The sequence below is a fragment of the Lepisma saccharinum genome, chromosome 9 (assembly GCF_977018435.1).
Source record: "Lepisma saccharinum chromosome 9, izLepSacc3.1, whole genome shotgun sequence".
Lineage (NCBI taxonomy): Eukaryota > Metazoa > Arthropoda > Insecta > Zygentoma > Lepismatidae > Lepisma > Lepisma saccharinum.
In genome coordinates this window covers 64,599,896-64,624,030 of record NC_139237.1, presented here as the reverse complement: position 1 = coordinate 64,624,030, position 24,135 = coordinate 64,599,896, and the positions used below count along the sequence as shown (strand labels likewise).

The 24,135-nt window shown below is 36.7% G+C and overlaps 1 protein-coding gene across 1 annotated transcript in view; it reads right to left on the bottom strand.

The window, feature by feature from the left end:
* Positions 1 to 9,092: 9,092 nt before the first annotated feature.
* The window catches only part of LOC145992087 (uncharacterized), a 31,668-nt gene continuing 16,625 nt past the window's right edge, over positions 9,093 to 24,135 (bottom strand). The window contains exons 6-9 of the mRNA XM_083128307.1: positions 22,990 to 23,228; positions 17,751 to 17,967; positions 14,601 to 14,787; positions 9,093 to 10,847 (exon numbers count right to left, since the gene is read on the bottom strand). Coding sequence (XP_082984433.1) covers positions 9,442 to 10,847; positions 14,601 to 14,787; positions 17,751 to 17,967; positions 22,990 to 23,228 — 2,049 coding nt within the window. The 3' untranslated portion in view covers positions 9,093 to 9,441. The remainder of the gene's footprint in view (positions 10,848 to 14,600; positions 14,788 to 17,750; positions 17,968 to 22,989; positions 23,229 to 24,135) is intronic.

The following is a 24,135-nucleotide window of genomic DNA, read 5'->3' as shown; positions in this document are numbered from 1 at the left end:
CATTTATATACGTATTAGGTTCGTAGAGGTTTTTAAGGACAGTGACATCACCTGCGACATTTTGTTACATATAGTGCAAGTGTGTAACTTCATAGCAGGCTAACAGTTTAAAAATAGATAATGACTTCCACACAACATTAATGTCACTTTAATGTAGGTAGCACCCTGCTTGAGAGGGTGCTTTGAATATTTAAATAGTAAAGGAGGTTGAATGACTGGCATCCTTGTTGGATAGCAAATTTTGGGGGAATTTTTTTTGGTATGGTTGGCAAAACCTGAACTTATATTTGAAAGGCTTGGGTGTAAAACATGTAAAAAAAAAAAAGTGATATTTTGTTCATTTCGGAGTTCATTAAGAAAGAGAGTTATTAGAAAGAGAGAGTGGCCCTTCCCTTTTCTCTCTCTCTCTCTCCAAATTCTCCTTTTTCCTTCATCCAGGGTCCCTTGAAAGGAGGAGAAGAGGAGACTGAAGAGAGGAAGAAGAAAAGCTTTTTCTCTCTCTCTCTTAGAGAAATCTCTCTTTTTCCCCAAAAAAAGAAGAGGAAAGAGTAAGAAAGGGGGCTCCCCTCCCCCCAGACAGAGAGATAAAGAAGATTCTTCTCCTTTTTTCACAAAAAAGGTTATCTTTCTTTCCTCTCTCTCTCTCTCTCTCTCTCTCTCTCACACACACACACACACACACAGACAGACAGACAGACAGACAGACAGACGGACGGACGGACGGACGCTATATTCGGTAAATTGCATTTTTAAGTCCATTACAAAATCCCCCCTGGGTCTGAAGGAGACCATTTATAAACAGTTATTTTCTTCTATTCTATTCTATAGTTCCAATGATTACTTGTACATGCATTTACAAATGCATTGAATGTATATAATATATTCTAAGCCTTTTTACAAAATTTGAATAAGAAAAAGAAGTATGTAATTGGACACCCATTTGAATATGGTGGTCCATGCCATAAAGTGTTCGTTATAAAATTTGTTTTAGAATAAGACACACATGCAGCAAGGTGGCACTAGGTTCCTTTCCCTCCTATTTGAAAATGTTGATCTGATCCCTTACCAACTACCTCAGGCTAGCACCCCAAATTTCCAAATACAATCTTTCAATTTGTCTTGTAAATTTTAGTTTGCAACATGGACAATTTTTGCATGTTGTTCCCCATTTCCAAAATATCAGCTTCTTCCTAACCATGGAGCAACTTTTTGAGTATACATTGGAAAATAATGGAAGAAAAAAAATTGTCTGAAATTACAAGCCACATGTAATGAGGACTCAAGTCATTCTCCCTTCTCCTTTTTACTATATAAAATTTGCAGAGACCTTCTCTTCCGGTAGGCTTTCATATAGGTTCAAAATACCACTTCTCAATTTTTCACTTAAAACAAATGGAGCAAATTGAGAAGTGATATTTTGGAGATATAGCCTACTAGAAGAGAAGGTGGCATTACAGAACTAGTAACGTAGGGTGCAAGATGGCCATAGGTGCCAATACATCCAAAAATTTTAATCAATCAGAAGTGGTAACTTGTTACAAGTTTCGTTTCATGCATGTTTCGTTTTTGACGAAAAAACGAAATGTCAAAAAAACTCAGTTAATTTTTCATGCTTTTGAAAGGTGTGAGATGCATTTTGCTATCATGTTTTGTCACGAAGTAATGTGGAATGAACTGCAAAATGCGAAATAAACTCGAACACGAAATTTAGGGTTTATTTACTGACATGACACCTTCTGAGGTCTGAATTATCCTGCAAGTTATGTGCAATTCACGGAAAATTGATTAATTCTGCTGTTAATATTGGAGAAGCAAAAATGAACTCCTTTACACAAATAAACATAATACTCCGATGTGATAACTATATAAATGTGCTATTAGTAGTGAAATTAATGTTGTGTAATAAGTGTAGTTTTTAAATAAAATTTAGATTATATTCATAATTTTAAAACCAAAATGTCTATTTATATTCCACTTTTCATCTGATTTTTCACCACTATAACAGCGAAATTTTGTTTTATTTACCACTTTTGAACCCGAAATTGACTTGTTTTTGTACCGAAATGTTGCTTTTTTTTTTTATTTACCAAAATTATGTGCCTCTATGTATACGTATAAGATAACCATAGTAACTTTTGTGGAATTGGACTTGACACTTCAAAACACCACAAATCAAAGAAAATGATGCACGCAGCATAAAAAAAAATCCATATTCTTGCCATCAAGGACCATCTGTCAACAATGGTTCCATCGTGATAAAAGTGCCGAGAACAAAGCAAAGAGTTCATGCACTGTGTTTTAATGTCGAGGGATTGGAACTGCCGTTCATGCATTGCACTGGTTTGGATTTGTGCCACAGCTTGACCTATTTGGTTATTCATTGTCCACCTCGGTAGCCATTAGCAAGCCTTGTTACCCATGGACTCCGACTAGACTGTTCAAGGGTACATAGTCACCTTCTGGAATATCCTGTCATCTTGTAACTGCCCATTCACTCACATCAGTACTGAAAACTTAGTATTTTCTGAGCCACTGGAATGCCTTTACTCCTCGGTGCAGATTGGACTAGCTTCTTTGCCACTGGTGGACATCAGACAACTGATTATTACCTTGTGTGTTACATGTGGAATAACCAACATAACTTCTTTTTTCTGTTACCCGAGACACACACATGCACAGATGATTTGCATCTTAATGCAGGGAAAAAAAATCTTCTCATTGAAAATTTGAAGTTTTGCTCGGTGACATTTTGACCTGCATACAAATCCCTTAACCAGTGGCAGCAATTCAGGAGAGGGAAGCAGTTGACCCCAGGAATATGGCCTCTTGATACCCAAGTCTAGTCTCCCCAATTGCCGCCACTGCCCATAACTTTTTAATTCATCCTTCAACAGTATTTTTTTTTCACCTGCCAGTTATCTCGCAGAAAAAAAGATGCACTTAGTGAAGACTGTAAAACTGATAATTATTTTTAATTAATTTTCTACATTCTATCAATTTTACCAATTTAGTTCTACAACACGCTGTACACATTGTAGATAAAGTGTTGGACAAACATTGTCTGAAGTTAGCATCGTCCAGTTCAACCTGAATTGTTGCGAGAGCAAATTTTCAGCAGCAACAGCTTAAATATGTTCAATGTGAAGTAATCATTGTAATGTTTGTTCCGTTCTTTGTACATTCAAGCAGGTTATGCAAGATTTAACTAATATTAGAATATTACAAACCCCATTTGGTATATTCTTTTTGTTTAAGAAACATTGTACAAATAAATGTTATTCAAAAGAATTTTGTTATACCAAACAAAGTTACTCAACATGTAATTTATACTGTATAATGACAGAGTATAACAATCATAAGGTGAATGTATATTCTTTCCCCATTTTGTATCTGTACAAATGTATATCTTTAAGTTAATTGCATATTTGTAAGTGAACAAGCAAGAAACAAAGGTGAGCATTTACAATGTTTGTTTGTTTCCCCCAGAAATCCAGTGCATCATTTATTTTTCTGAGAAAGGATAAAGTCATTTACAACTGTTTTCAACACATTGCATTTCTACTTATTGAATGCAAAATTCCATTGTGACTACTGCCACAACAATTTTAAGGTATCTGATTGATTGTGAAAAAAAATGTTTTTCTCTGCCAAGGAATATAAAATTATACATATAACTAAGTACATCAAATCAGTTACAATGAATAGTATACATGAACAAAAGCTATAATGAGTTATTCACACCTATGACTCATTTGCTGAGCACAGAAAATCATTGTAATGTCTTTCTGTTCTTTGTACTCTGAAAACATCCCCTCAAAGACAAGCTAACCCATTTGACTTACTTATATGGGGACCTCCCTGATGGGGCAGTGGTAGCATCGTCACCTTGTAATCGAGGGGTCCTGGGTTCGATACCCGGTGGAGGCACATAGTGGTTCATATTCCACTTTAAACTAATTAGCCTATCTGTGCATAAAGTGGACTTAAAAACACCAACTCAATCAAACCATTTCACTTCCAAGTTTCAGGTGAAAGGCACACAATGTCATATTCTGACTGACTCTCTAGCCTTCTTAAACCCGAGGGTTCATGGCTGCAGCAACACAGGCCTTGCATCTGTCCCTATCCTGAGCAAGATCTATATACTCTTTTCCATCCCTACCGATTTCCTTTAGGTCCATTTCTCAACGTTATCCCTCCATCTTCGTCTTGGCCTTCCTACAGGTCTCTTACCATCAGGTTTCCCAACAAGAATCCTGTGAACTCCTCTTTCCTCTCCCATTCGTGCCACATGGCCTGCCCACCTAAGTCTTCTTGATTTAATCATTCTTATAATATCTGGACATGAATACAAATTATGTAGTTCTAAATTATGTAACCTGTGACCGATTACTTTGGGTCACGTAAAATAACGCACACGTAGGACGAAAGGGTGATTACGAGGAACAGGAATAGTGCGTAGGAAGAGTGTTGGATTACAGTGAGCGTGTTTTACATAGTGGCGCAATAGAAGCTGTAGCTAGGCGGGTAAGAGCTTGAATGCTTTTGGTTAACATTGCATTGTGTGATTATGCAAAGACCAATCACAGCCTTAGAGTTGCAATGGGGTGAGTGATGCAAAAAGAATGAGAACAGTGCGGTTGGTAACAGAAAAGGAGTAACATCAACTTTCTCGGTGCGGAGAGATATCCTCTGTTAGGAGTAGTGCATTCGGACTTCGCGTTGCGAGTTCCCCGCGATTGATCAAACTTTATCCGGGCGTCGCGAAAATACTTTTATAATCCCACATCACATTCTCTGGCCTAAGAACAGCATAAGAAGAAAAGTTCGTACCACTGTTTATAGTGTAACATGTAGTGAATATTGGAGTTTAAGGTTTATTTTCAAATACAAGGTAAAAATTAGATATTAGTGGTTTATTTCCTTTTGTGTTAATCTTTTTACAGTACACAAATTAGCTAACTTAAGACTTGCGAGTGACTGGTCGGTCTGGTACCATAAACCCAGAGCTCGTAAGCCGAATCAGGGTACTACAATCAAAGCAAGAGTAAAATCAGAAAACAAGTAAGCAACCACAAAATTGAAAATGGTTGAAAACCTTCTCCACTCACCTGTCTCCTCATCCCTTTTAGGTCCAAATATTTTCCTAAGGATCTTATTTTCAAATACTCTCAATTTATGTTCCTCTTTCAATGTAAGGGGCCAAGTTTCGCATCCATATAATAATTACAGGCAAAATTACGGTTTTGTATATTTTAACTTTTAGTTTCTTAGATATTAAATGAGAAGACAAAAGTAACATGCATTTCCTGAATTAAGTCTGCTTTTTATTTCCTCTTTAATATCATTTTCATTTGTTAGTATTACTCCTAGGTACTTGAATTTTGAGACTGGTTCAAACGAGTTGTTATCAATAATTAGATTTTGATTATTACCTAACACTTGGTTCAGCCTGTAAGCATATATTTAGTTTTCTCTTGTCATATTCTGCAACTAACCATTGCTTCTATGTAGTTACAATTTTGGTTTTGTTTTAGGTGTTCAACAGTGTAGTGATAACACCATTGTCTTGAGAAATGAATACATATTGCATAGTGATTTGGATTCCAGTTTAAAAGGTCATCCCAATTTGCTTATCTGAGCATAAAGAACTTGTGCAAAGTTTCACATGTTTGTGCCTGCTATGTCAAATTTAAAGGTCTTAAAATATAATTTTTTTTTTAAGAGGTCTGAGGACAATTAAAAACCTTAATACTGTATTCACAATACATTTGTAGAGTACACATCAAGTGAATGCATATATTCACCCTGTTTTATAAGTAAGAGCAGTATGTTGCTACAAGGAAGATTAAGATTTAATTTAGCTTGTTGAGCCCAAAGCTCTTGTTGGGAAAAGGCTGGCTTTTTGATTGACTGACTGTTCCTATAGACGAGGTTTATTTTTTAATTAGGGGCCATTTTGAAGTAAAACGAAAACATGCAAAGGAAGAAATTTAATTACCTCTGTGGCTGTTGATATGTACATTCAGCTACTTCTCAACGTAGTTCCCATAGTTGTTGAGACACTTGTCGTAGCTTCATCGGCGCTGTTGAATCGCTTCCCAGCAAGGAAAGTCTTCAAGTGGTGGAATAGATGATAATCACTAGAGGAAAGATCCAGACTGTATGGAGGGTGGTCCATCTGCTCCCAGCCAAATGAGTGAATGAGCAACTGTGTGGCAGCTGCAGTGTGTTGTTGTGCAGCAACATGATACTGGAAGACAGCATTCCTAGTCATTTATTTTGTATTGCTCAGCGAAGTTTCTTGAGTGTGTTGCAATACACGGCTGCATTAACTGTTTGTCCATTCGGCAGAAACTCAATCAGAAGCACCCTGAACCTGTCCCAGAAGACTGTGAGCATGAGTTTCTTGGTGGAGGTCACTTGTTCACATTTGTGGGGGATGATGTGTGGCACCATTCCTTGGATTGTTATTTTGTTTCGAGGGTAGAGAGAGACAAGGTTGGCTAGTTGAATCAGGAAGTGGATTCTGGGGCTGTGTGGTTTGGGTCGGCTGTTGAGGAATGATTCCGTGGCACGGAGGCCATGGGCATGTTGGTGTAGCCACCTTGTACTCAATTCAACAACTTCCGCTTTGGAGACCAGTATTACCTGCAAGTACGTGGCACAGCCATGGAAACAGAGACTTAGGTTCTTTGTGCAGGTCAAATGTGGTCATGTTGTACTTTGTGTACACAATGTATCTACGTAACACATATCCATAGGATATAATATCTTAAAAGTAAAAAAGTGATAAAAAAAAGTGCTCCCCTGTGCTTAGCACCACGCCATGAAGGCGTATAGGGTTGTGGGGGTAATGCCCCACACTTTCTTGATCTGGTTATGAGTGGGGGTGATGTGATCGAACCTGGGACCTTAAAAGTATATTCTGTTATTTCATTCATTCAGAACTTGAAATTATTTATATGGTAAGACTGAGTGTATATATGTAGAATACTTTCGGCAAACAGAAGATTATACAGGGTGGCAACCAAAATTATTTACTTTTTTTTACCTTTTTTCTTTATTCTTAACATTTATTTAATCGCCCCCTGCTTAGGTATAGTTGGAAATTAAGAAAATATATATATTTATTCAATTAAAAACTCCTGCTACGAAGAAAACTGAAGCTGAAAGAAGAGATTTAGACTTGCTTTAATTTTCAATACAATTTTAGATTTCCAAATATTCAATTTTATCAAATCACTGTACAGGTATATAACAATGTAAGTTCACTATACTGTAAAAAAATAGCAAAAGTTCTTGACCTAAAGCATAATTTCTTGACTGGTAGACACCCTGTTATATCATAATCTGTGATACAAAATAAACACATATCTGAAGCCTACATCTTCAAAATAGTTTATAAAGCAAGTTAGTCAAGTCGGAATTCTTAGTACAAGAACAAGCATATTTTAGTCCTTCAGAGATGTGCTTCACTGGGAGTCAATGATATTTAGATGATATTCCCCAAGTTTTTACTTTTCAAATTCCCTGAGAATTCCAGGTTTTACAGGTGTGTGGGAACCCTGAGATTGTCAGAAGTTCCTCTGTGACCAAGTTTAGCATCCATTAACAGTAGCTTACACAAAAGGGGGGGGGGAGGGGCTGAGGATCTTTTCAACTGTTAATATTTGTATATAAACAAAATAAAAATAATTTATATTGTTATGAATTTCATGTCGAAAGCTGTAGAACAAGAAAAATGTTGCCAACTATGTATTTTCATTGAAATGCTTTTGGGGGGGGGGCACGAGGAAAAAAATATTTTTCCACCACTCTTCCCCCCCCCTAAAGGCACCATTTCCCCTCCAACTACTTCCAACTCTAGGAGAGGCATTCAAAACCCAAAACATTTTTTTAAAAAAATCAGGTAACTAACTTCCCTGCTTTTCATAATAATCACAAGAACATGAGAAGTGGATTGATTCATGTTTGTAAGCAGAAGTGTTGTTTTTACTGGACATCTTCAAACTTGTTGGGTCTTGCAAGCCTGACATGCATTCAAGACCTAATCTGCCCCCGTGCAGTGGCAGAAATAAAAATGTACCACAGTGCTCAAGACTGGCACAAGGGGTGTATTATCTATCAACTTTTGCAACTGTGTTGAAGACATCTAAATGAACACCTTTTCTTTTGTTCATTGTAAGATGTGTTCCAACACTAGCAGCTCTTTAAAATATTCTGTATATATGCAGAAATGTGGCACACATGCCATAGCCAGTTGTATTCTGTTGGAAAAGACAAAACTTTTAGTGTGCTAAGAATAGATTGTGTAATAAGTCACCATCTGCAATTTTTTATTGTTATTTATCAGGCCAGGCTGTGCTATGCTAACCACTCTCCCACAGAGTTCAGCACCATCCGGAATGTTAATACATCTCAACAAAATACAAGATGTTCTCCTTTAATGCAAAAAACATGAAAAATAACATATGCAACATAAGTATGAATTGTGATACCTGCATAATTTAAGGATCCGCTGGACTTTGGGCCTGCAAACACAAATTCTTTTGAAAAATTCCTCTCCTTTCAAAGTATGAAAAATTACACCTGTTTATTCACATAAATGTTTGTGTGGCTTGCATTCGCTCTTGTCTAGATATCTATGATGGAAAATACGCTTACACAGCTATGACAATACTGTGAATATTTAAACAGCAAAAGCAAGCCACACTAAAATTCATATTAATGCTCTAGAAGGAATTCGAAACAGGTGTAATTTGCATAATTTGGAATATCATAGCAGTTTTGTGAAAGGAGTTGAATTTTCGTAAATGGATTCGCTAGCATCAACCAAGGGTCCAACTGAGGTCAACATCTACTTGTACGATAATGTTTGCACAGTGTGCAATGAAGATTCATGGCTACAACTCTAGATATGTTGTATGGCTGCAGATTTACTGGTTAGAAATAACATTTTTTGAGGACTATCAAAAGAAGGTAACACCATGATGTCCTCCAGGCACGTGAAAGTTTGCAAGTTGTACTACAACCTCCTGTGCATATATATATATGTGTGTGTGAAGTGAAACACACAGTGCCCTAGCTAACTTAGGATGTAAAAGCAAGTACTTGTATATTGGAAACAGCAGCACCCCATTGTTCAATGGAAATTTCTACAAATATCAACTGCTTCATATCAGTTTTCATACAAACATATGTATAAATGCACTTTCATAATACATACACATCTAGACTTGGGAAAAAATGTGATTTGCTCCCATGTATTGACATGCAAGTTAGTTCAAAATGTCTATATAGCACATATTAGAAAACAACAAATATGTGCATAGAAATTGACACGACATTATAACTTATTTCGCACAATTCTTTACCAACTATAACCAGTGCTACCATGTCTATTGAAAAGGTCACTTTGACTAGTTTGACTTTCCATTCCTATCTCCTGCCCAAATACCTTTCTGCATCATGCATTAGTGGCCGTGGCATAATTCTTCTTTCCGTTCCCATCTTCCTGCCCAAATATGTTTCATCATCATGCATTAGTGGCATAATTCTTGACTGGAACTGAGGATTGAAATTCATGCTTGTTGATGCTTGAAGGTTTTCCCTTCTTGACTGGACACTTCTCTCAAAATATTCTGAGAGTCTGTTTCTAGATGAGCTTTCATGTGACTGATCTCTAGAGAATCCTGCCTGTGATGAATACGGTTCATGGGATCTGTCCACACTAAATCTAGCTAATTCACTAGGTTTGTCTTGTGCATATGCTTCTTCAGCATATGTCCTTTGGTCTAAAGATCTTGATGAACTTGTCAGCCCTTCCGAGACAGATGACCTATGTGTGAAACTTTTGCTCTGATTCAAGTTAGCATTTGATACTAGTCTTGCTTCGGACAACAAACAATCTATCCTGTCATCAATTAACACATCGAAATTTTTACTTTCCTTGTCACCAGAATTTCGATGAAACGTGCTTCCAGTTCTGTTCTTGCTGAACGAATCGTCACACCTTTGTTGCGCATCCTTCTGAGGTCTTTGCTGTGTTCCTTGTGGTTTTTGTCTTGTATTTTCCAGCTGAACTCTCTCTTGGGACTTATTACCTTCACTTAATAGTGGAAACCGTGAAGACATCTGCGTATACACAGCATCGGCAATAATTCTGAATTCATCCGTTAAAATTTTTTTCCAGTCGGTTTGATCCACTCTCCAGTACAGCTGATAGAATCTTTCTCGCATTATAGTTCTGGCCTTTGAGACCTGAAAATCGTACAGCTTCAAAAGCTCCTGGCGTATTCTTTCTTTGTCCTTTGTAAGTGATGCCTTGTAAGGCAAATGTGTATTGCTTGTATGATTAACAGGTTGCACATTTATTATAGAATTACCCGCAGATGGCACACTGTGAGTCTGGTTCGCAGATATGGCATTGTGAGATCGAAGTTGAGAACTGGTGTCGGTACTCGGAGTTGGTCTTTCAGGAATTTGAACTACAGGCTGGAGTTTTGTCCGGCAGTATGCGTTACCAGGTGAGGCTTTCACAGAAGGTACAGACGTAACATTTTCACAGACATTCTCTACAACAACCTGAACTGGTTTCTCTGCTGAAGGTACATTGTCAAAGCTCTTTCGTATGAAGCACACGACAAGGAAACTGTGCAATGCCAGGGGATACATGTCGATTGGAACAGCTTGTGCAGGAATAAAGGGATCGTTGACCCCTCGAGATTCATCCAGCTGACAAGAAAACAGTCTGATGAGCTTCTTGACTAGACTGGCCTGAGATGCCACATAGACAAGCTTCTTTATCTGAGATAGTTTTCGAACTGCATGAACATTTGTGAAATCTGAAAATAGAAGGGAAAAATTGCAAGAAACTATTCATAACTAATAACTATGAATCAATATATACTAATAGTACAAAAAACGAAGAAAAAGAAGTTGCAGATAACTTGGGTCTGCAAATAAAATGACAAATTGATAAATGTATTAATGATCTGCCACGAGGTTTGCTGATAACCACTATATACTGTTCTCCTTACACATGTATCCATCCACTAGGTGTACACTACTGTGTGCTGCAGCTCTAGTGAAAGTGGAGGACCAAATAATAAAAACAACACAAGCACCTCGCTCAGAATGGTGGTTATCAATCATACGGTATTTAAGGTTACTCTGCCACCTCTATGCAATATTATGTACTGCAAACCAGTCAAACTCAGATGGCAGCTAGTGGACAGGGTGCAAGGAGAACAGTCTACATGCAATGAATATGGGGATCAACAAACACATCAATGGCAGATTGTAAGAATGCATTCATACATGTCCAATTCTTCTCTCAAGCCGTTCACTGGCAGACCTCTGTTGACCGTGGCTTTTTTTTTAAAACCCTTACAATTTGTACATCATTTCTGAATCACCCTGTATACACATGGTAAACTTTAGTCTTAGTTCAATTGTGTGGTAAATCTGACCAAAAATGGCCAGGTTTGGTCTGGTAGAACCACAACAAACAAAATATACTTCACATTTACAACTGTTAGAAGTACTTGTAACACTTACAATGAATGACTGAATCAAATTTGGTATTTTAATTTTACTTAGAAGCAAACATGAAAATTTTCTCACATTGTAATCAAGGGTTCCTGGGTTTGATCCCCATGGAGGCACACTGCACAATGGTTTGGATCAGAGCCGCCGTTAGGAGTGTGTGACGCGTGCCACCGCACAGCGCCTTGCACATCTGAAATATTCATATAATAGAATATTTCAGAATACCAATCTGTAAAGATCAGTGCTCGAAGTGGAAATTGTTAGTGGGGGATGTTTTTTTCAAACTTGGGGTGTAGCTGATGGGATGCTTTTCATAAAATCTCCAAGCTGAAGGAATACTATCTCCCCACTTAGAATATCAATAAAGATTTTAAGCAACACACACACATTTACACACGTGTGTATATACATGTATGTAACAACCAATGAACATTCACAGCACGTACAGGACATCAATGTGAACGATTTTTCTTGATAACATTTTGTTCGTTTAGGTATCATTTCAAACCTACAAATCCTCAAGAAACAGCAATTTTATCCAGTATGCTTGCAACCAGCCATGCATCACATTCAAGTTGCCTACTAGCATTTTCTTTTTGCCCGAAAATGATAAAATCTTTAGTATACAATGGACAGATAGGAAAAGATCGACAATAATATGAATATCTCCGAATAAAACTTAACGAGTCTCTAATGCAAGGGTATAAAATAAAATATGATAAGCAATAATGAATGAATTGAGTGAAAAGATTAAAATCAGGGATTCCATCTATCAGCTTCTCTGCTAGCTTGATCTTGCTTACAATGAGTACTAACTTCTTCACTGCAAACAAATTATACAAAATAGTTTTACCTAATGTCAAGGGGATTGACGGCAGTTCCAGGTGGGAGGCTTAGCCCCCTGCCTAGCTACGGGTCTGAGACTACATACACACAGGGTAAATTATTGTTTTTCAAGGGGTGGTAGCACCGAAACAAGACCTGAACTGGCAAAAGGTTAAGAAAAGCTGCTTGTCGTGATGTCTTCTGAATGCTGCCAAGTTTCATCAGTGGTTCATGGGAAGCCCTTGTGCTAGGAGGAAAGGGGAAGGGAGGTTATGGAGGTTGAGTTGAGTTTTAAGTTCATTTTATGTACACATAGGCAAACTGGGATTGGGCCTATAGTTTAAAATGAGATTCTGCCCATTACTGGTATTGTTCCTTGAACCGTTCATTACAAAGTAAATAAATTACCACTACACCATCGGAAGGCACAAAAGGTGTATGTGTATGGGGGTTAATAATTACGTTTGTTGTACTGTAGATTTTTACGAGGCATTGAAGGTGCACATATTTTAAATTTTCATAATATTAGGGCCTCGCGAGTATAGCTCACACAGGGCCTCGCGTTTGCTAATGGCGGTCCTGGTTTGGATCCCTCTTCACCCTATCTGAGTAAAAATGCTCTTGAAACAAATGCTGATGAACTTTTTGAAAATTAAAATAAAAGACAAAGTTTATACAGCAGAACCCCAATTTTAAATTTTCCCACATTATACATTCAATCATAACAGTGCCAACATAGCAAAATGATATAAAATTTTCCTCAATCTTACATTTTAAGTTTTAATAGCTTGTTCCCTGAAAAACAGAATTGAGGTTCCACCATATTGTGAAAGTATACCAGTACAGTCTTTGCACATTATTTCAGCATACCAAGGCAGCCAACATCCACAGTTTTTAGAGAAGTACTTTTGTATTTCAGTCATGACACCGGGACCATTTTCCTCTTTCTCCAGAATCTGAAGCAAATTTCTTTAATAGTTGCCCCAGAGGGTTTAGCAGCTAGTACAGTCATGAACACTTCTGGGTTGTAGCTATCCCATTGAAACTCTATGCAACCCAAAAGTAATTTTTGCAAAATGTTGCATTAATTTTAATCCGACACCATGGCCATGCAGTTGAAGGCATCATGATTTGGTCTCCGGCTATGGGACGTGTGCAGGTTCAGTTCTCCTGAGAGAAACGTAACAACTTTTCTCTTGAGATCTCGGCTTGTGTATGGCCACCCACCATCGTGAAGAAGTTGGGGAGCTCCGAATGAGTAGCATAACCCGGTCGTGGAAACCTACAACGACTGTGGGATCATCGTACTGACCACACGTCACCCTGTAACTGGTTGGATAACCTTCGGTAGGTACGCCCTATCGTTACGGGCTGTTGCGCCATAGGTTATATTATTATTTCTTGTATTAATTCTATTTACAATATTTTAGTGTTAAAGTTATGTGACAAAACTCTGAGAGGTAAAATATATCAAAATACAATCAGTGATTGACTGGGTCTTACAACCAGCTTGTTGCTCAAATAGATTACTGAGTAAAACCAAAGGAAATTACTTAGCACCTACACCAGTTGATTTTTGGGGAAGTTGCTGTAAGGTATAGGAATCTTCTGTGCAATAAGATATGGAGCTAAACCTTCAGGAAGGGCAGATATACATACATTTATAACTTCTAGCGATGGGACAGATTAATTGGTGTTCTAGTGATATCAGCAAATATGAGCATATCAGTTTAACAGTAAAATGTATAAATATCCACTAAAAATTCAGCAGTTTTATTCAATCCGGAACTTTGAGGGGATGCTCCGGATGTTTGTACAGCAACAATGACATCATCTTTCCGACATCATCTTCCATACTTAAATCATTACTGTATACCTATCCAAACTGCATTCCTTACCGATGGTTTTGGTGTTAATAAAACATCTGTATCTTGAAAATCAATGACGTTACACTTATTCCAAAAACATGCATTCTTTTTCCACCACCTTGCATTATTAAAAAAGTAAATTTTTACAATTTTAAGTCCATATTTTGGTGAAAGTAACTAAATATATATTTACATATTTAGCACATTTTTACTACATATAAATCCATTCTCTGATCATCCATATCTTTGATGTGAACAAACAGTACACCTGTTTGCACAAAAAATATGAAGTATTGCATGACTTAAAATTCTTTAAGCATCCTACATGAATAGTGAACTTTGTAAAGTACTTACTTTGTGGGTGGATAACAGCAACAACATCTTTATCATCAGGTCCCAATCGAAGCTTCACTCTCGTTAACACATCTTGAGTGTTTCCGTGCAGAAACTGGCAGTTTGTGCAGCCATTGTTAGCCGCATTTACACAAGCATCCAACACAGCAGTTTCATTACTATCCAAACCAAAAACTTGTTTGCATTTCTGCCAGGGTAAAAGAGAAAAGAATTATTCATGCAAGTTAAACAACATAGGTAGGTACTTCCAACTCCACATTTAAGGTAGGGCTGGGCAAATACAATTTTGAATTTACTGTATATCAATACCATGTCAGTACCCTTCCTGCTTCCCTCTGATACATATGCTTGAAAATTGTTAATGATAATTAATATTGTAATATTGATTAATATTAGAATGTAGCTTGGGAGTCAAACTTGATAACCCATACTCCATGCAAATTTGAGATAACATTAGTAGAGGCATGCATATTCAGTTTTTGACGAAAACACGAAATGTGAAATAACACATGGTAATGTTAATTTTCCATGTCTCTGAAAGGTGTGGGATGCATTTACCTATCCTGTTTTGTCACGAAATGTTGCAAAATGCGAAATAAACTCTTAACCCTTCAAGGATGGGCCATGATGCAGGTCTCACAGCAGATATTTCCCTTAAGAACATCTTAAGCAGCTTTTGCTCGTAGTATATTACTTTTTCAACATACTGTAACTTGGATAATGATCGGAGATACACGTTTTGAGTTCTGCATGAGTCTAGAGGTATGTAATTATCAATTAGTAAAGTTTAATTTCATTGTTACTATTTGCAGGAAGGGGGGGAGGGGGGCACCAAGTCCGAAAAATTGTGAATTTCTTTGCAATTTTTTTCATTGGTTTCGGAAACATTGCTTCTTTCTCAATTTTGATGTTTCAAAACACACTTTGGCAATAGAAGTACGACCTTCCGACATTCCTGGTGCCAAAAGCATGGGTGTGGGTGGTGGGAGGGGGAAGGGGCCAGGGAAAGAAAGTAAAAATAATGATTTTGAAGTATATTAAGAATTTCAAATTTCCCACTGAAAACATGCTCGTAAGTGCATTAAAAACATTTATTTCTCTCAAAGTATTAGCAATAAGAGTGTAAACTGTTCCACATCAATGGCAAACATGCCAGGCATTATGCGGTACCTTTTCGAGATTCACATCCTGGCATAGCCTGCATGGGGGTCCAATGAATTTTAAATTTTGTGTAAAAAAATAGTTACTTTGCAGTTTCTTCTTCTTCTAACTGATTACGGAAATTTTTGTTCCGTCAGGATTATAGCCCAAAGTATACTGAACAAAACGATGTTTCATTTGCACCTCTAACGTTCTTAATTCAAAGAAATGTAAAATTTCATTTAGAAGCATGCAGAACTTCCCGCTCGGCATTAGTGCAAATACCTGGAAAATCAGCCTCAGCATCTAAGGGTTAAACATGAAATTTAGACTTTATTTACCAACACAACACTTTCTGAAGTTTGAATTATCCTGTGTGTTATGCAATTCACGGAAGGACTATGTTTATTTTGTGTAAGTGCAGTTTTTAAATCAAATTTAGGATTGTATTCACAATTTTAAATCCAAAATGTCATTTTATATACTGGTTTTGATCAATTTTTCACTGCTATAACACCAAAATTTTATTTTATTTACTACTTTTGAACCAGAAATTGACTCTGTTTTGAACTGATATTTTGCTTATTTTCCAAAAATATGGGCCTCTAAACATTAGGTATTCTTGCTACGCAGTCTTCTGTTGCTTTCCATTAGTGAACAAGGTCTATTCAGTGGTAACTGTCAAAAAGACACAGGAACATCTCGGTAATGCATAAGCCACAATGCAATGGATGAACTTTCACTTTGTTTTTCTCAGTTTTATTAACTTTACTCCCGAACTGCTCAATTTGCAAAGAATTTTGCTTTAAAATATTCATGAAATATATCTGAATATTAAAGTACACATGTAAAATTTAAAAGTGGTATACAACAACAACAACCAAGAAAAAAAAACCTTCCAATTTTGCATAATTTCTAGGACAATTAGACTCCACGAAAGTATCACGCTGTATTTTTGCTGATACTTTCCGATACTGATACATCAGCATTGATATTGGCTCAGCCCTAATATTTGCAGGACAAAATCACACAACTGTAACCCTCATGGGACAGACATTACATACATGACATGACACGCATGGTATTTTGGGAGCATATTGCAACTCAAGTAATGTTCCAAAGCAGGCACATATGTTCCAGTCTGGTAGAGAGTAAAAATAAAGAATAAATATCAGAAATTGTGATTAAGTTCACTCATTTCAATAAGATGATGATAATTAAGGAGTTAGCAAGATAATTTCTTAGGAGTTGGCAACCTGACTGCCATGAACTTAATGTAAAAATATGTATTACACAAAATAGTGAAACACCAATTTTACATTCTCCCTCATTATATATTCAATCTTGATGATTCCATCATAGCAAAATGTTATAAAATTTTCCTCGGGTTTACAGTTTCCTGAATTTTAAGTCCCCTGAAAAATGTAAAATCGAGGGTCCACTGTATTTCCATTCTAATAGCACATTCTTAACTTTCACCTATGATATATGCATAAGATTATATTCTTCCATAGCATCTAAATGTACAGAAATCAACCAGCTGCCATTGGTATGGCAGTGTTGCTTTCTTCAAGACACTGAACAACATGCAAAATAGGTGTGTCTAACCTATTAAAAACAAGGGGTTTACAAGACCCTATTCTTCTCCCTTCCTCTATTTGGAGGTTATTTGCAAATGTATTCTATTTACAATCCACTTGTTTTTAACCGTTACCTGGCCTTTTTTTCCCCCACAGAGGGATATAAATGTTATTAATTTTAGGATATTTTTTAATGATTCCATAACAATGGCATATTCTCCTGAGTATACCAAGCTGAGTACAACATATCTGACCTACCTTGCAATTAGAAGGTAACACTTGTTCCCATATTACTTGCTACAAGATAAGCCAAATATTACTGTCACTAGTGGGGCATTAGATGTTTTCTTTTCTGATTCAGTTGAATGAAGTATACACACCATATACTGAACAACTCTATAGTCAAAAAGGCACTCAAGTTTATACTTACACTGGCAGCCATTATACTGAAAGCCCCAACTCCACAGCCTACATCCAGTAAGGTTGTGTTCTTGTCGAGTTTCAAGAGATCCTCTATCACTTTAAAATATGCCTTTGCCCCTTGGGTGCAAGGGAGAAAGTACGACAGTGGAGAAATCTGGAATTTTTTCCCATAGATGTTTTCTGTAAGGTATGAATCACCCATCAGAAGCTCTGCTCTTTCTTTTCTGCAAAAAAATATGATGACATTTTAAACAAACGGTGTAAACAAAATTTATGAACTGCACTGTATCTCATCCACACACTAAAAGTTTGTCAACCAATGATATACGCACATACCTTAATACAGTACTCATATAATGAGTAATTAAGCATGATCATACCACAGATGTTCAGGTGGGGGAAGCATCAGATGCTGTAACCTCTGAATAACTTGGCTGCTCCCTGTACTTCTCGTGACCTTCAATTCATCTATGTGGAATCTATGCATCTTTGGAGCTATCTAAATTAACCATTAACTACCATCCCTCACTTACTTTGTTTCTCTCACCCCTCCAACCACAAGCGAACTCTTCTCCATACCTTTCAGTTGTGCTGCTGACTAGATGGCGTCAAGGTCACACGAGGTCTTGCATTTGTTCAAATCCTATTGAATTCTATTTTTGGCGAGCATTCTAACAGACGTACCATAGTATTTCCTTGTGTTTTTGTTACGTTGTCCTTCCAATGGCTCCTTACTCATTTTTGAATTTTGCAAAATATTATGTATTACTTTGAATTCTGCAATATTCTTCTATAACCATGTTGTCACGTCAAAAGTGTCAAAAATTGTAAATATCTCAACAGCTTGTTCACAGTTCAAATTCAAAACAGGTCTGACAGACCTCTCCATGGTGGTTGTGTGATTATCAATGTTCTTGGTACTTAAGAATTAAGTATCCAAATACATGGAAGTTACGGAGACTGTCAAAATTAACGCACACCTACATTCCAGGGTGAATAAAAATCATGAAAAAATCATTTTTGATGATTCGTTTAATTTAAATCAGATTTTTTAAATTTGATTAAAAAAAAAGTTTCAATGGTTTTTGTCACCATGCATATAGATATATCTATTTTTTTATACAAAGTCTTTTTCTAGTAAACGCCCCTATAAAATATTTGAACAGTTTGATTAAAGCAAATAAAAAAAATATTTGTAAATATACATTTTTCTAGATAAGGCATAACTTACAGAACATGCTATCATTTCACTAAGTAATAAAGTCCAGTTAATGGCACATACTTACTTTGCTGTTGAGCTTTCACCACATCATGTGGCTTCCTCAGAAGATGGACAAGACTAGTCAAGGTGAGTTAAAAAAAAAAAAAAATCAAAGACAATGCAGTGCCCTGTCACTACTTCCTACTCCATGGATGATGTGGTGCAAGCTAGAGAGCAAAGTAAGTACATGCCAAAAACTGAACTTTATTACTTAATACATTTTTCTGTTTCTGATAATGTATACATGAACCTACTATGGAAATATTTGTTGAGTGTGTTAATGAAACTAATAATTTCAGTAACTTTTCTTCCAGTGAAAATAAAACATTCTGGATGTACTCTATGTGGCCGCGGTGGCTCAGTCGGTAACGCGTCTGACTACCATGCTCAAGGTCCCGGGTTCGATCCCCGGCCGGTTCAAATCCGGGAACTTTTCTAACGGTGGAAGCGGCCCCGGCGCCTACCCAGCGTCGAATAACATGGGTACCTGGGGGAAACCCTGGGGGGTAAAGGCGGTCAGGGGCGTGATGATGATCACATCACCCCCACTCACGACCGGATCAAGAAAGTGTGGGGCGTTACCCCCACACCCCCTATATGCCTTCATGGCATGGTGCTATGCACAGGGGAACACTTTACTTCTTTACTTTTTGGATGTACTCTATAATTGTAACTTAAAATATAGTTTATAGTCTTTGCAGCTGAATTTCGACATTTTTTTAATGACAGTTTGCAAAATATCAGCTGCCATGTATATTTACAGTTTAAAGATAATGACACTATTTACTGTGCAACATGATTAGTATTTTGTATATTTTTCTACATAAAATGTGTGCTATTTTTGCTTATAAAAATTGAATTTTAAATCAAGAGAAATTTAATTATGTTTACAGTTTACGTATTACATTTTCTTTCGCATGAGCTTCACCCTATCAGTACATATGTTTTGTATCCTTCTTAGAGCCTAATAAACGCCATTAAATGATTACGAGATTAACGTAATTCACGATTTAAATCAACTATATTTTAAAATCCTGACAGGGGTGGTAGAATCTTCACTGCCAAAGCATTCTGAATGCATTTCTAGGATGGGTATTGTTGCAAAGAATGTCAGACAATAGCAGCATGTCGAGAGTCTGTATGTAGAGCTGGGCATTTCCAAAGGTTTCTCGCCATACAATACACATTCTGCAACGGCTTGACATGCTTCTGCTGTTAAAAAGTGAATCACCACCTGGTGGTCATATTTCAATTGAACTGGAATAACACTAGTTAGTTGCCTGACATCTATACACTTCCAGTATCAAGAACGAAGCTCTTCTTGATTGGGCAATACACACAATCTTCTTTCCATGACAGTAATCCACTCGACAAGGGATGATAGGGTGTCTACCAAAACAGCAAATAAAAAATTCTTGACCATTTCATGACCTTTTTTTTAGTTTCTATTAACGTTTATTTATTCGACCCCTACTTTGGTAAAGTTGGAAATTAGCAATTAAGAAATTTAATGGAAAAACCCTATCAAAATGCCTGTTAAGATTAAAACTGAAGCTGTATTTAACAAGAGAATTAGACTTGTTTTATCTATTAACACATCCTGGACTGCATTTGGCAGATTAACGAGGCTCTGGCATCTGGACTCCCAGCCAGTATAATGTTATGGGGCTTGTGTTGTCATCCCTATATATTTGTGATTGGCCCTTCATCCATCTTATGTTACCGCCATTCACTCTCATCTTCACAATTAGCCATAGGGGCAGAAAAGTGAAGGAAAATAAGCTAAATCAATCAGTCGTTGTGAGAGTAAAAATTCTTCACTACGTGTATAATTTATTGACTTTTTCTTGATTTTCATGACTTTCTTGACTGGTAGACACCCTGGATGGACGGGTTTCAGTTAATAACACCTTGATGTTAAGGGAGAAGTGTTAAGATTTCAAATTCAAAGGGAGAAAATGAAGTTATACTGTTTTCTGAGGTTAACAATTATACCTTGGATCATGATAATCATGAAATCCATGGCACAACAGCCCGTTGAGGGTCAAAGCTTAAAAAACAGCTTTTCATAAGTTGCATTGAGTCCCGCTGCCACTACTCTCCAGCTTTCAGTGTCTGCTACGATTGACTTCAAAATTCTCCTCAGAATACTAGGTGATCAAACCTGGGACCACTTCCACCAAAAGTGAGATTACTAACTATTACGCTATGTAGGAAAATATTGGATACTTGATCATTTATTGTTATGTGTAGCTCTTCTAAAGGTATTTTAGGGTTCACAAAAACACATGTGGGAGAGAAAATGCATAAGGAGTGTTAAGCCACATTTTCACTGAAATTTTAATTGGTTATGTAATACATATACACTAGTGTGCAAAAGTCTTTGCCCAAAGGTAATAACTGTCAAAAATGAACCAAATATATCGAAAAATGAGATAAACTTTATTTGAAATGTTATATTATATCACATTTAAACAAAATAGAAACATAGAAGTTCATTAGTTAACATAAACAACGTAAATAAACTTATATTTTGCTCTCATCGATATGACCCCTTTAGCACGTATCACAGCTTGACATAACTTCGGCATTCGAGACACTAAATTTTGCAGTGTTTTGTGTCCAATTTTTTTTCCAGGCATCTTCTAAACATTGCCACAAACTTTGAAGATTCGTTGGAGCCATCATACGAACCTTTCTGTCCAACTCGTCCCACAGTTTCTCAATCGGGTTGAGATTGGGTTATTGTGGAGGCCACATCATCACTTCGAGAATTTTTTGCCTCTCCTTTGTTTTTAAATAGTTCGTACACAGTTTGGACATGTGTTTTGGGTCATTGTCCTGTTGAAATATAAATCCCTTTCCAATAGTCTTCGTTCCAGATGGCACTGCATGCCGTACCAAGATATTATGGTACATGTTTTTGTCCATAGTTGACTTTATTTGCACCAAATCTCCAACTTTTCCTCCTCCAAAACCACCCCAGACCATGACATTACCTCCTCCATGTTTAGTAGTGTGACTCAAACAACTGTCAAGCATTCTTTCTCCGACCTTTCTTCGAACGTATAATCGTCTTTCTATTACAAACAATTCAAACTTCGATTCATCAGTCCATAACACTTTGTTCCACTGTCTTAATGTTTGATGTGTCAGCCCACTTTAGACGTTTCACTTTATTTTGAGGCCGCAAGAAAGGTTTTTGAAAGGATATTCGACCATTTAAACCTACACTATGCAGTCGCCTCTTAACCGTATCAACCAAAATTGGAGTTTTTCTAATTCTGTTTATGTCTTCTACAATTGCAGTTGCTGGAAGTCTTCGATTTCGCTTGCTCATGACGATAATATGTTTATCTTCCATTCTTGTTGTGCTTTTGGGCTGTCCGGAACGTTTCTTCGTCATATTTGTCCCTGTTGCTCTCAGTCGAGCTAACGTATATGTAACACTTCTCCTTGGAATATTCAAACATTTTGCAATTTTCGCATGAGTATAACCTTCTTCTGATAAAATTTGTATTTTACCATGAAATTCAGTTGAATATTCGTGTCTTTTCTTCATTTCGTGAATATTATATTATTTCACTTGCAATAAGAAAGATATAATTACAAATCATCTATTAAAATTACAAAATGTACATTATATGTAAATTAATGTTAAGTATATCTTTAAAAAAATAATAATAGAACATATTCGTCAATATACACACCAAAATTTGATATGAAACAAGGAATAAGTGCAACATTCAGTATACACATACAGGTTCAACTCGTCGTCGTCACGACGTCTGTCTGTGTTTTCATATAAAATATGACTGTGTATGCTCCGAATTAAAATGTAGGCTGCTCTAACTTGTTGATATACATCAAAGACATTCCAGAATAGAGTCAAAACTGATATTTATTTGAGTTTCATAACATAAATCACAGATAATGACTTTGGGCAAAGACTTTTGCACGCTACTGTAAGCATTTTACAACTTACCCATTTAGAACAGATACATAGTAGAGAGATACTACATTTGGTCCCTGCCTGAACTGCTCTTCGAAAAACTGCCGAAGTTCTTCCATTTTACTTTTAATTTCTTTCTGCGACACACCAGCCTCATTGACCTCTACAATCACCATCAACTCTCCTATCAACGAGGACCTGACGGTAAAGTGACGCCAGAAGTCATTGGTTGATGCATCCTCATCACAAAACTGAAGATAATCCTCAAAAATCTACAATAAACAACAACACTAATGTTTAAATCTTTGGAGAACGTGCACGTAGCAATGACCATTTTATACTGAACATCAATATGAAGGATTTACTTTTGTCATTTGAATTAATTGTTTCATTCAATATTTCGACACACACAGTGTATGCATCAAGACTATGTGCATGTTTTGAAATGTTGAATTAATAAATTAATATCAGCGACAAGACTCTTTTACACTGATGCGTAATATGTAATAACAGTGGTTCATGTTATGTAGACAAAGTACTGGTGTCCAAATAGTACGTACCCAAATATAAAAAGTCATATCTTGTGAAGTAACTTATCGTAAATTCATCAATTCTGCCATATTTTCTCTCAAGTTTCCCTTCGTGCCTGTTTGCACAGTAGAAGGCTACCTTAATGTACCCATTGACACACGAACCCTCTGCAAGGCAGTTTTCACCTGGAATCTCCATACATGCTACTTAATTCATTTTAAAACCTGTGTAAATAAATGCTACACCAGTGTCAGTGCGTTTTGGGAACGAGTAGCATGTTGACAGCTACTACTACATTTAATACCACCGCATTGTCCATTATAAAAGCAATTATCCTTGAAAATGCACTCCACTTCATTTCATGGGGCATCTTTCAGAAAATATTTGTACCAGGTCAAACACACTTGGTGTACAATGCATTTTACACAATTAAAAACACACACAAGCAATTTTAGACAACAAGTTAGTAAGATGATATGGCCTACTCAGACATTATCTGAAGATTTAGGAATTTAACCAAATGAACAATTTAACAAAGTGTATCTGCGAATGTAGACTATTCTGCATTACTTTACATTTCAAATCCCACAAAAATTTTGGACGTTTATCATCAGAACAGCCTGCACATAACATTGGTCAACAAGATTT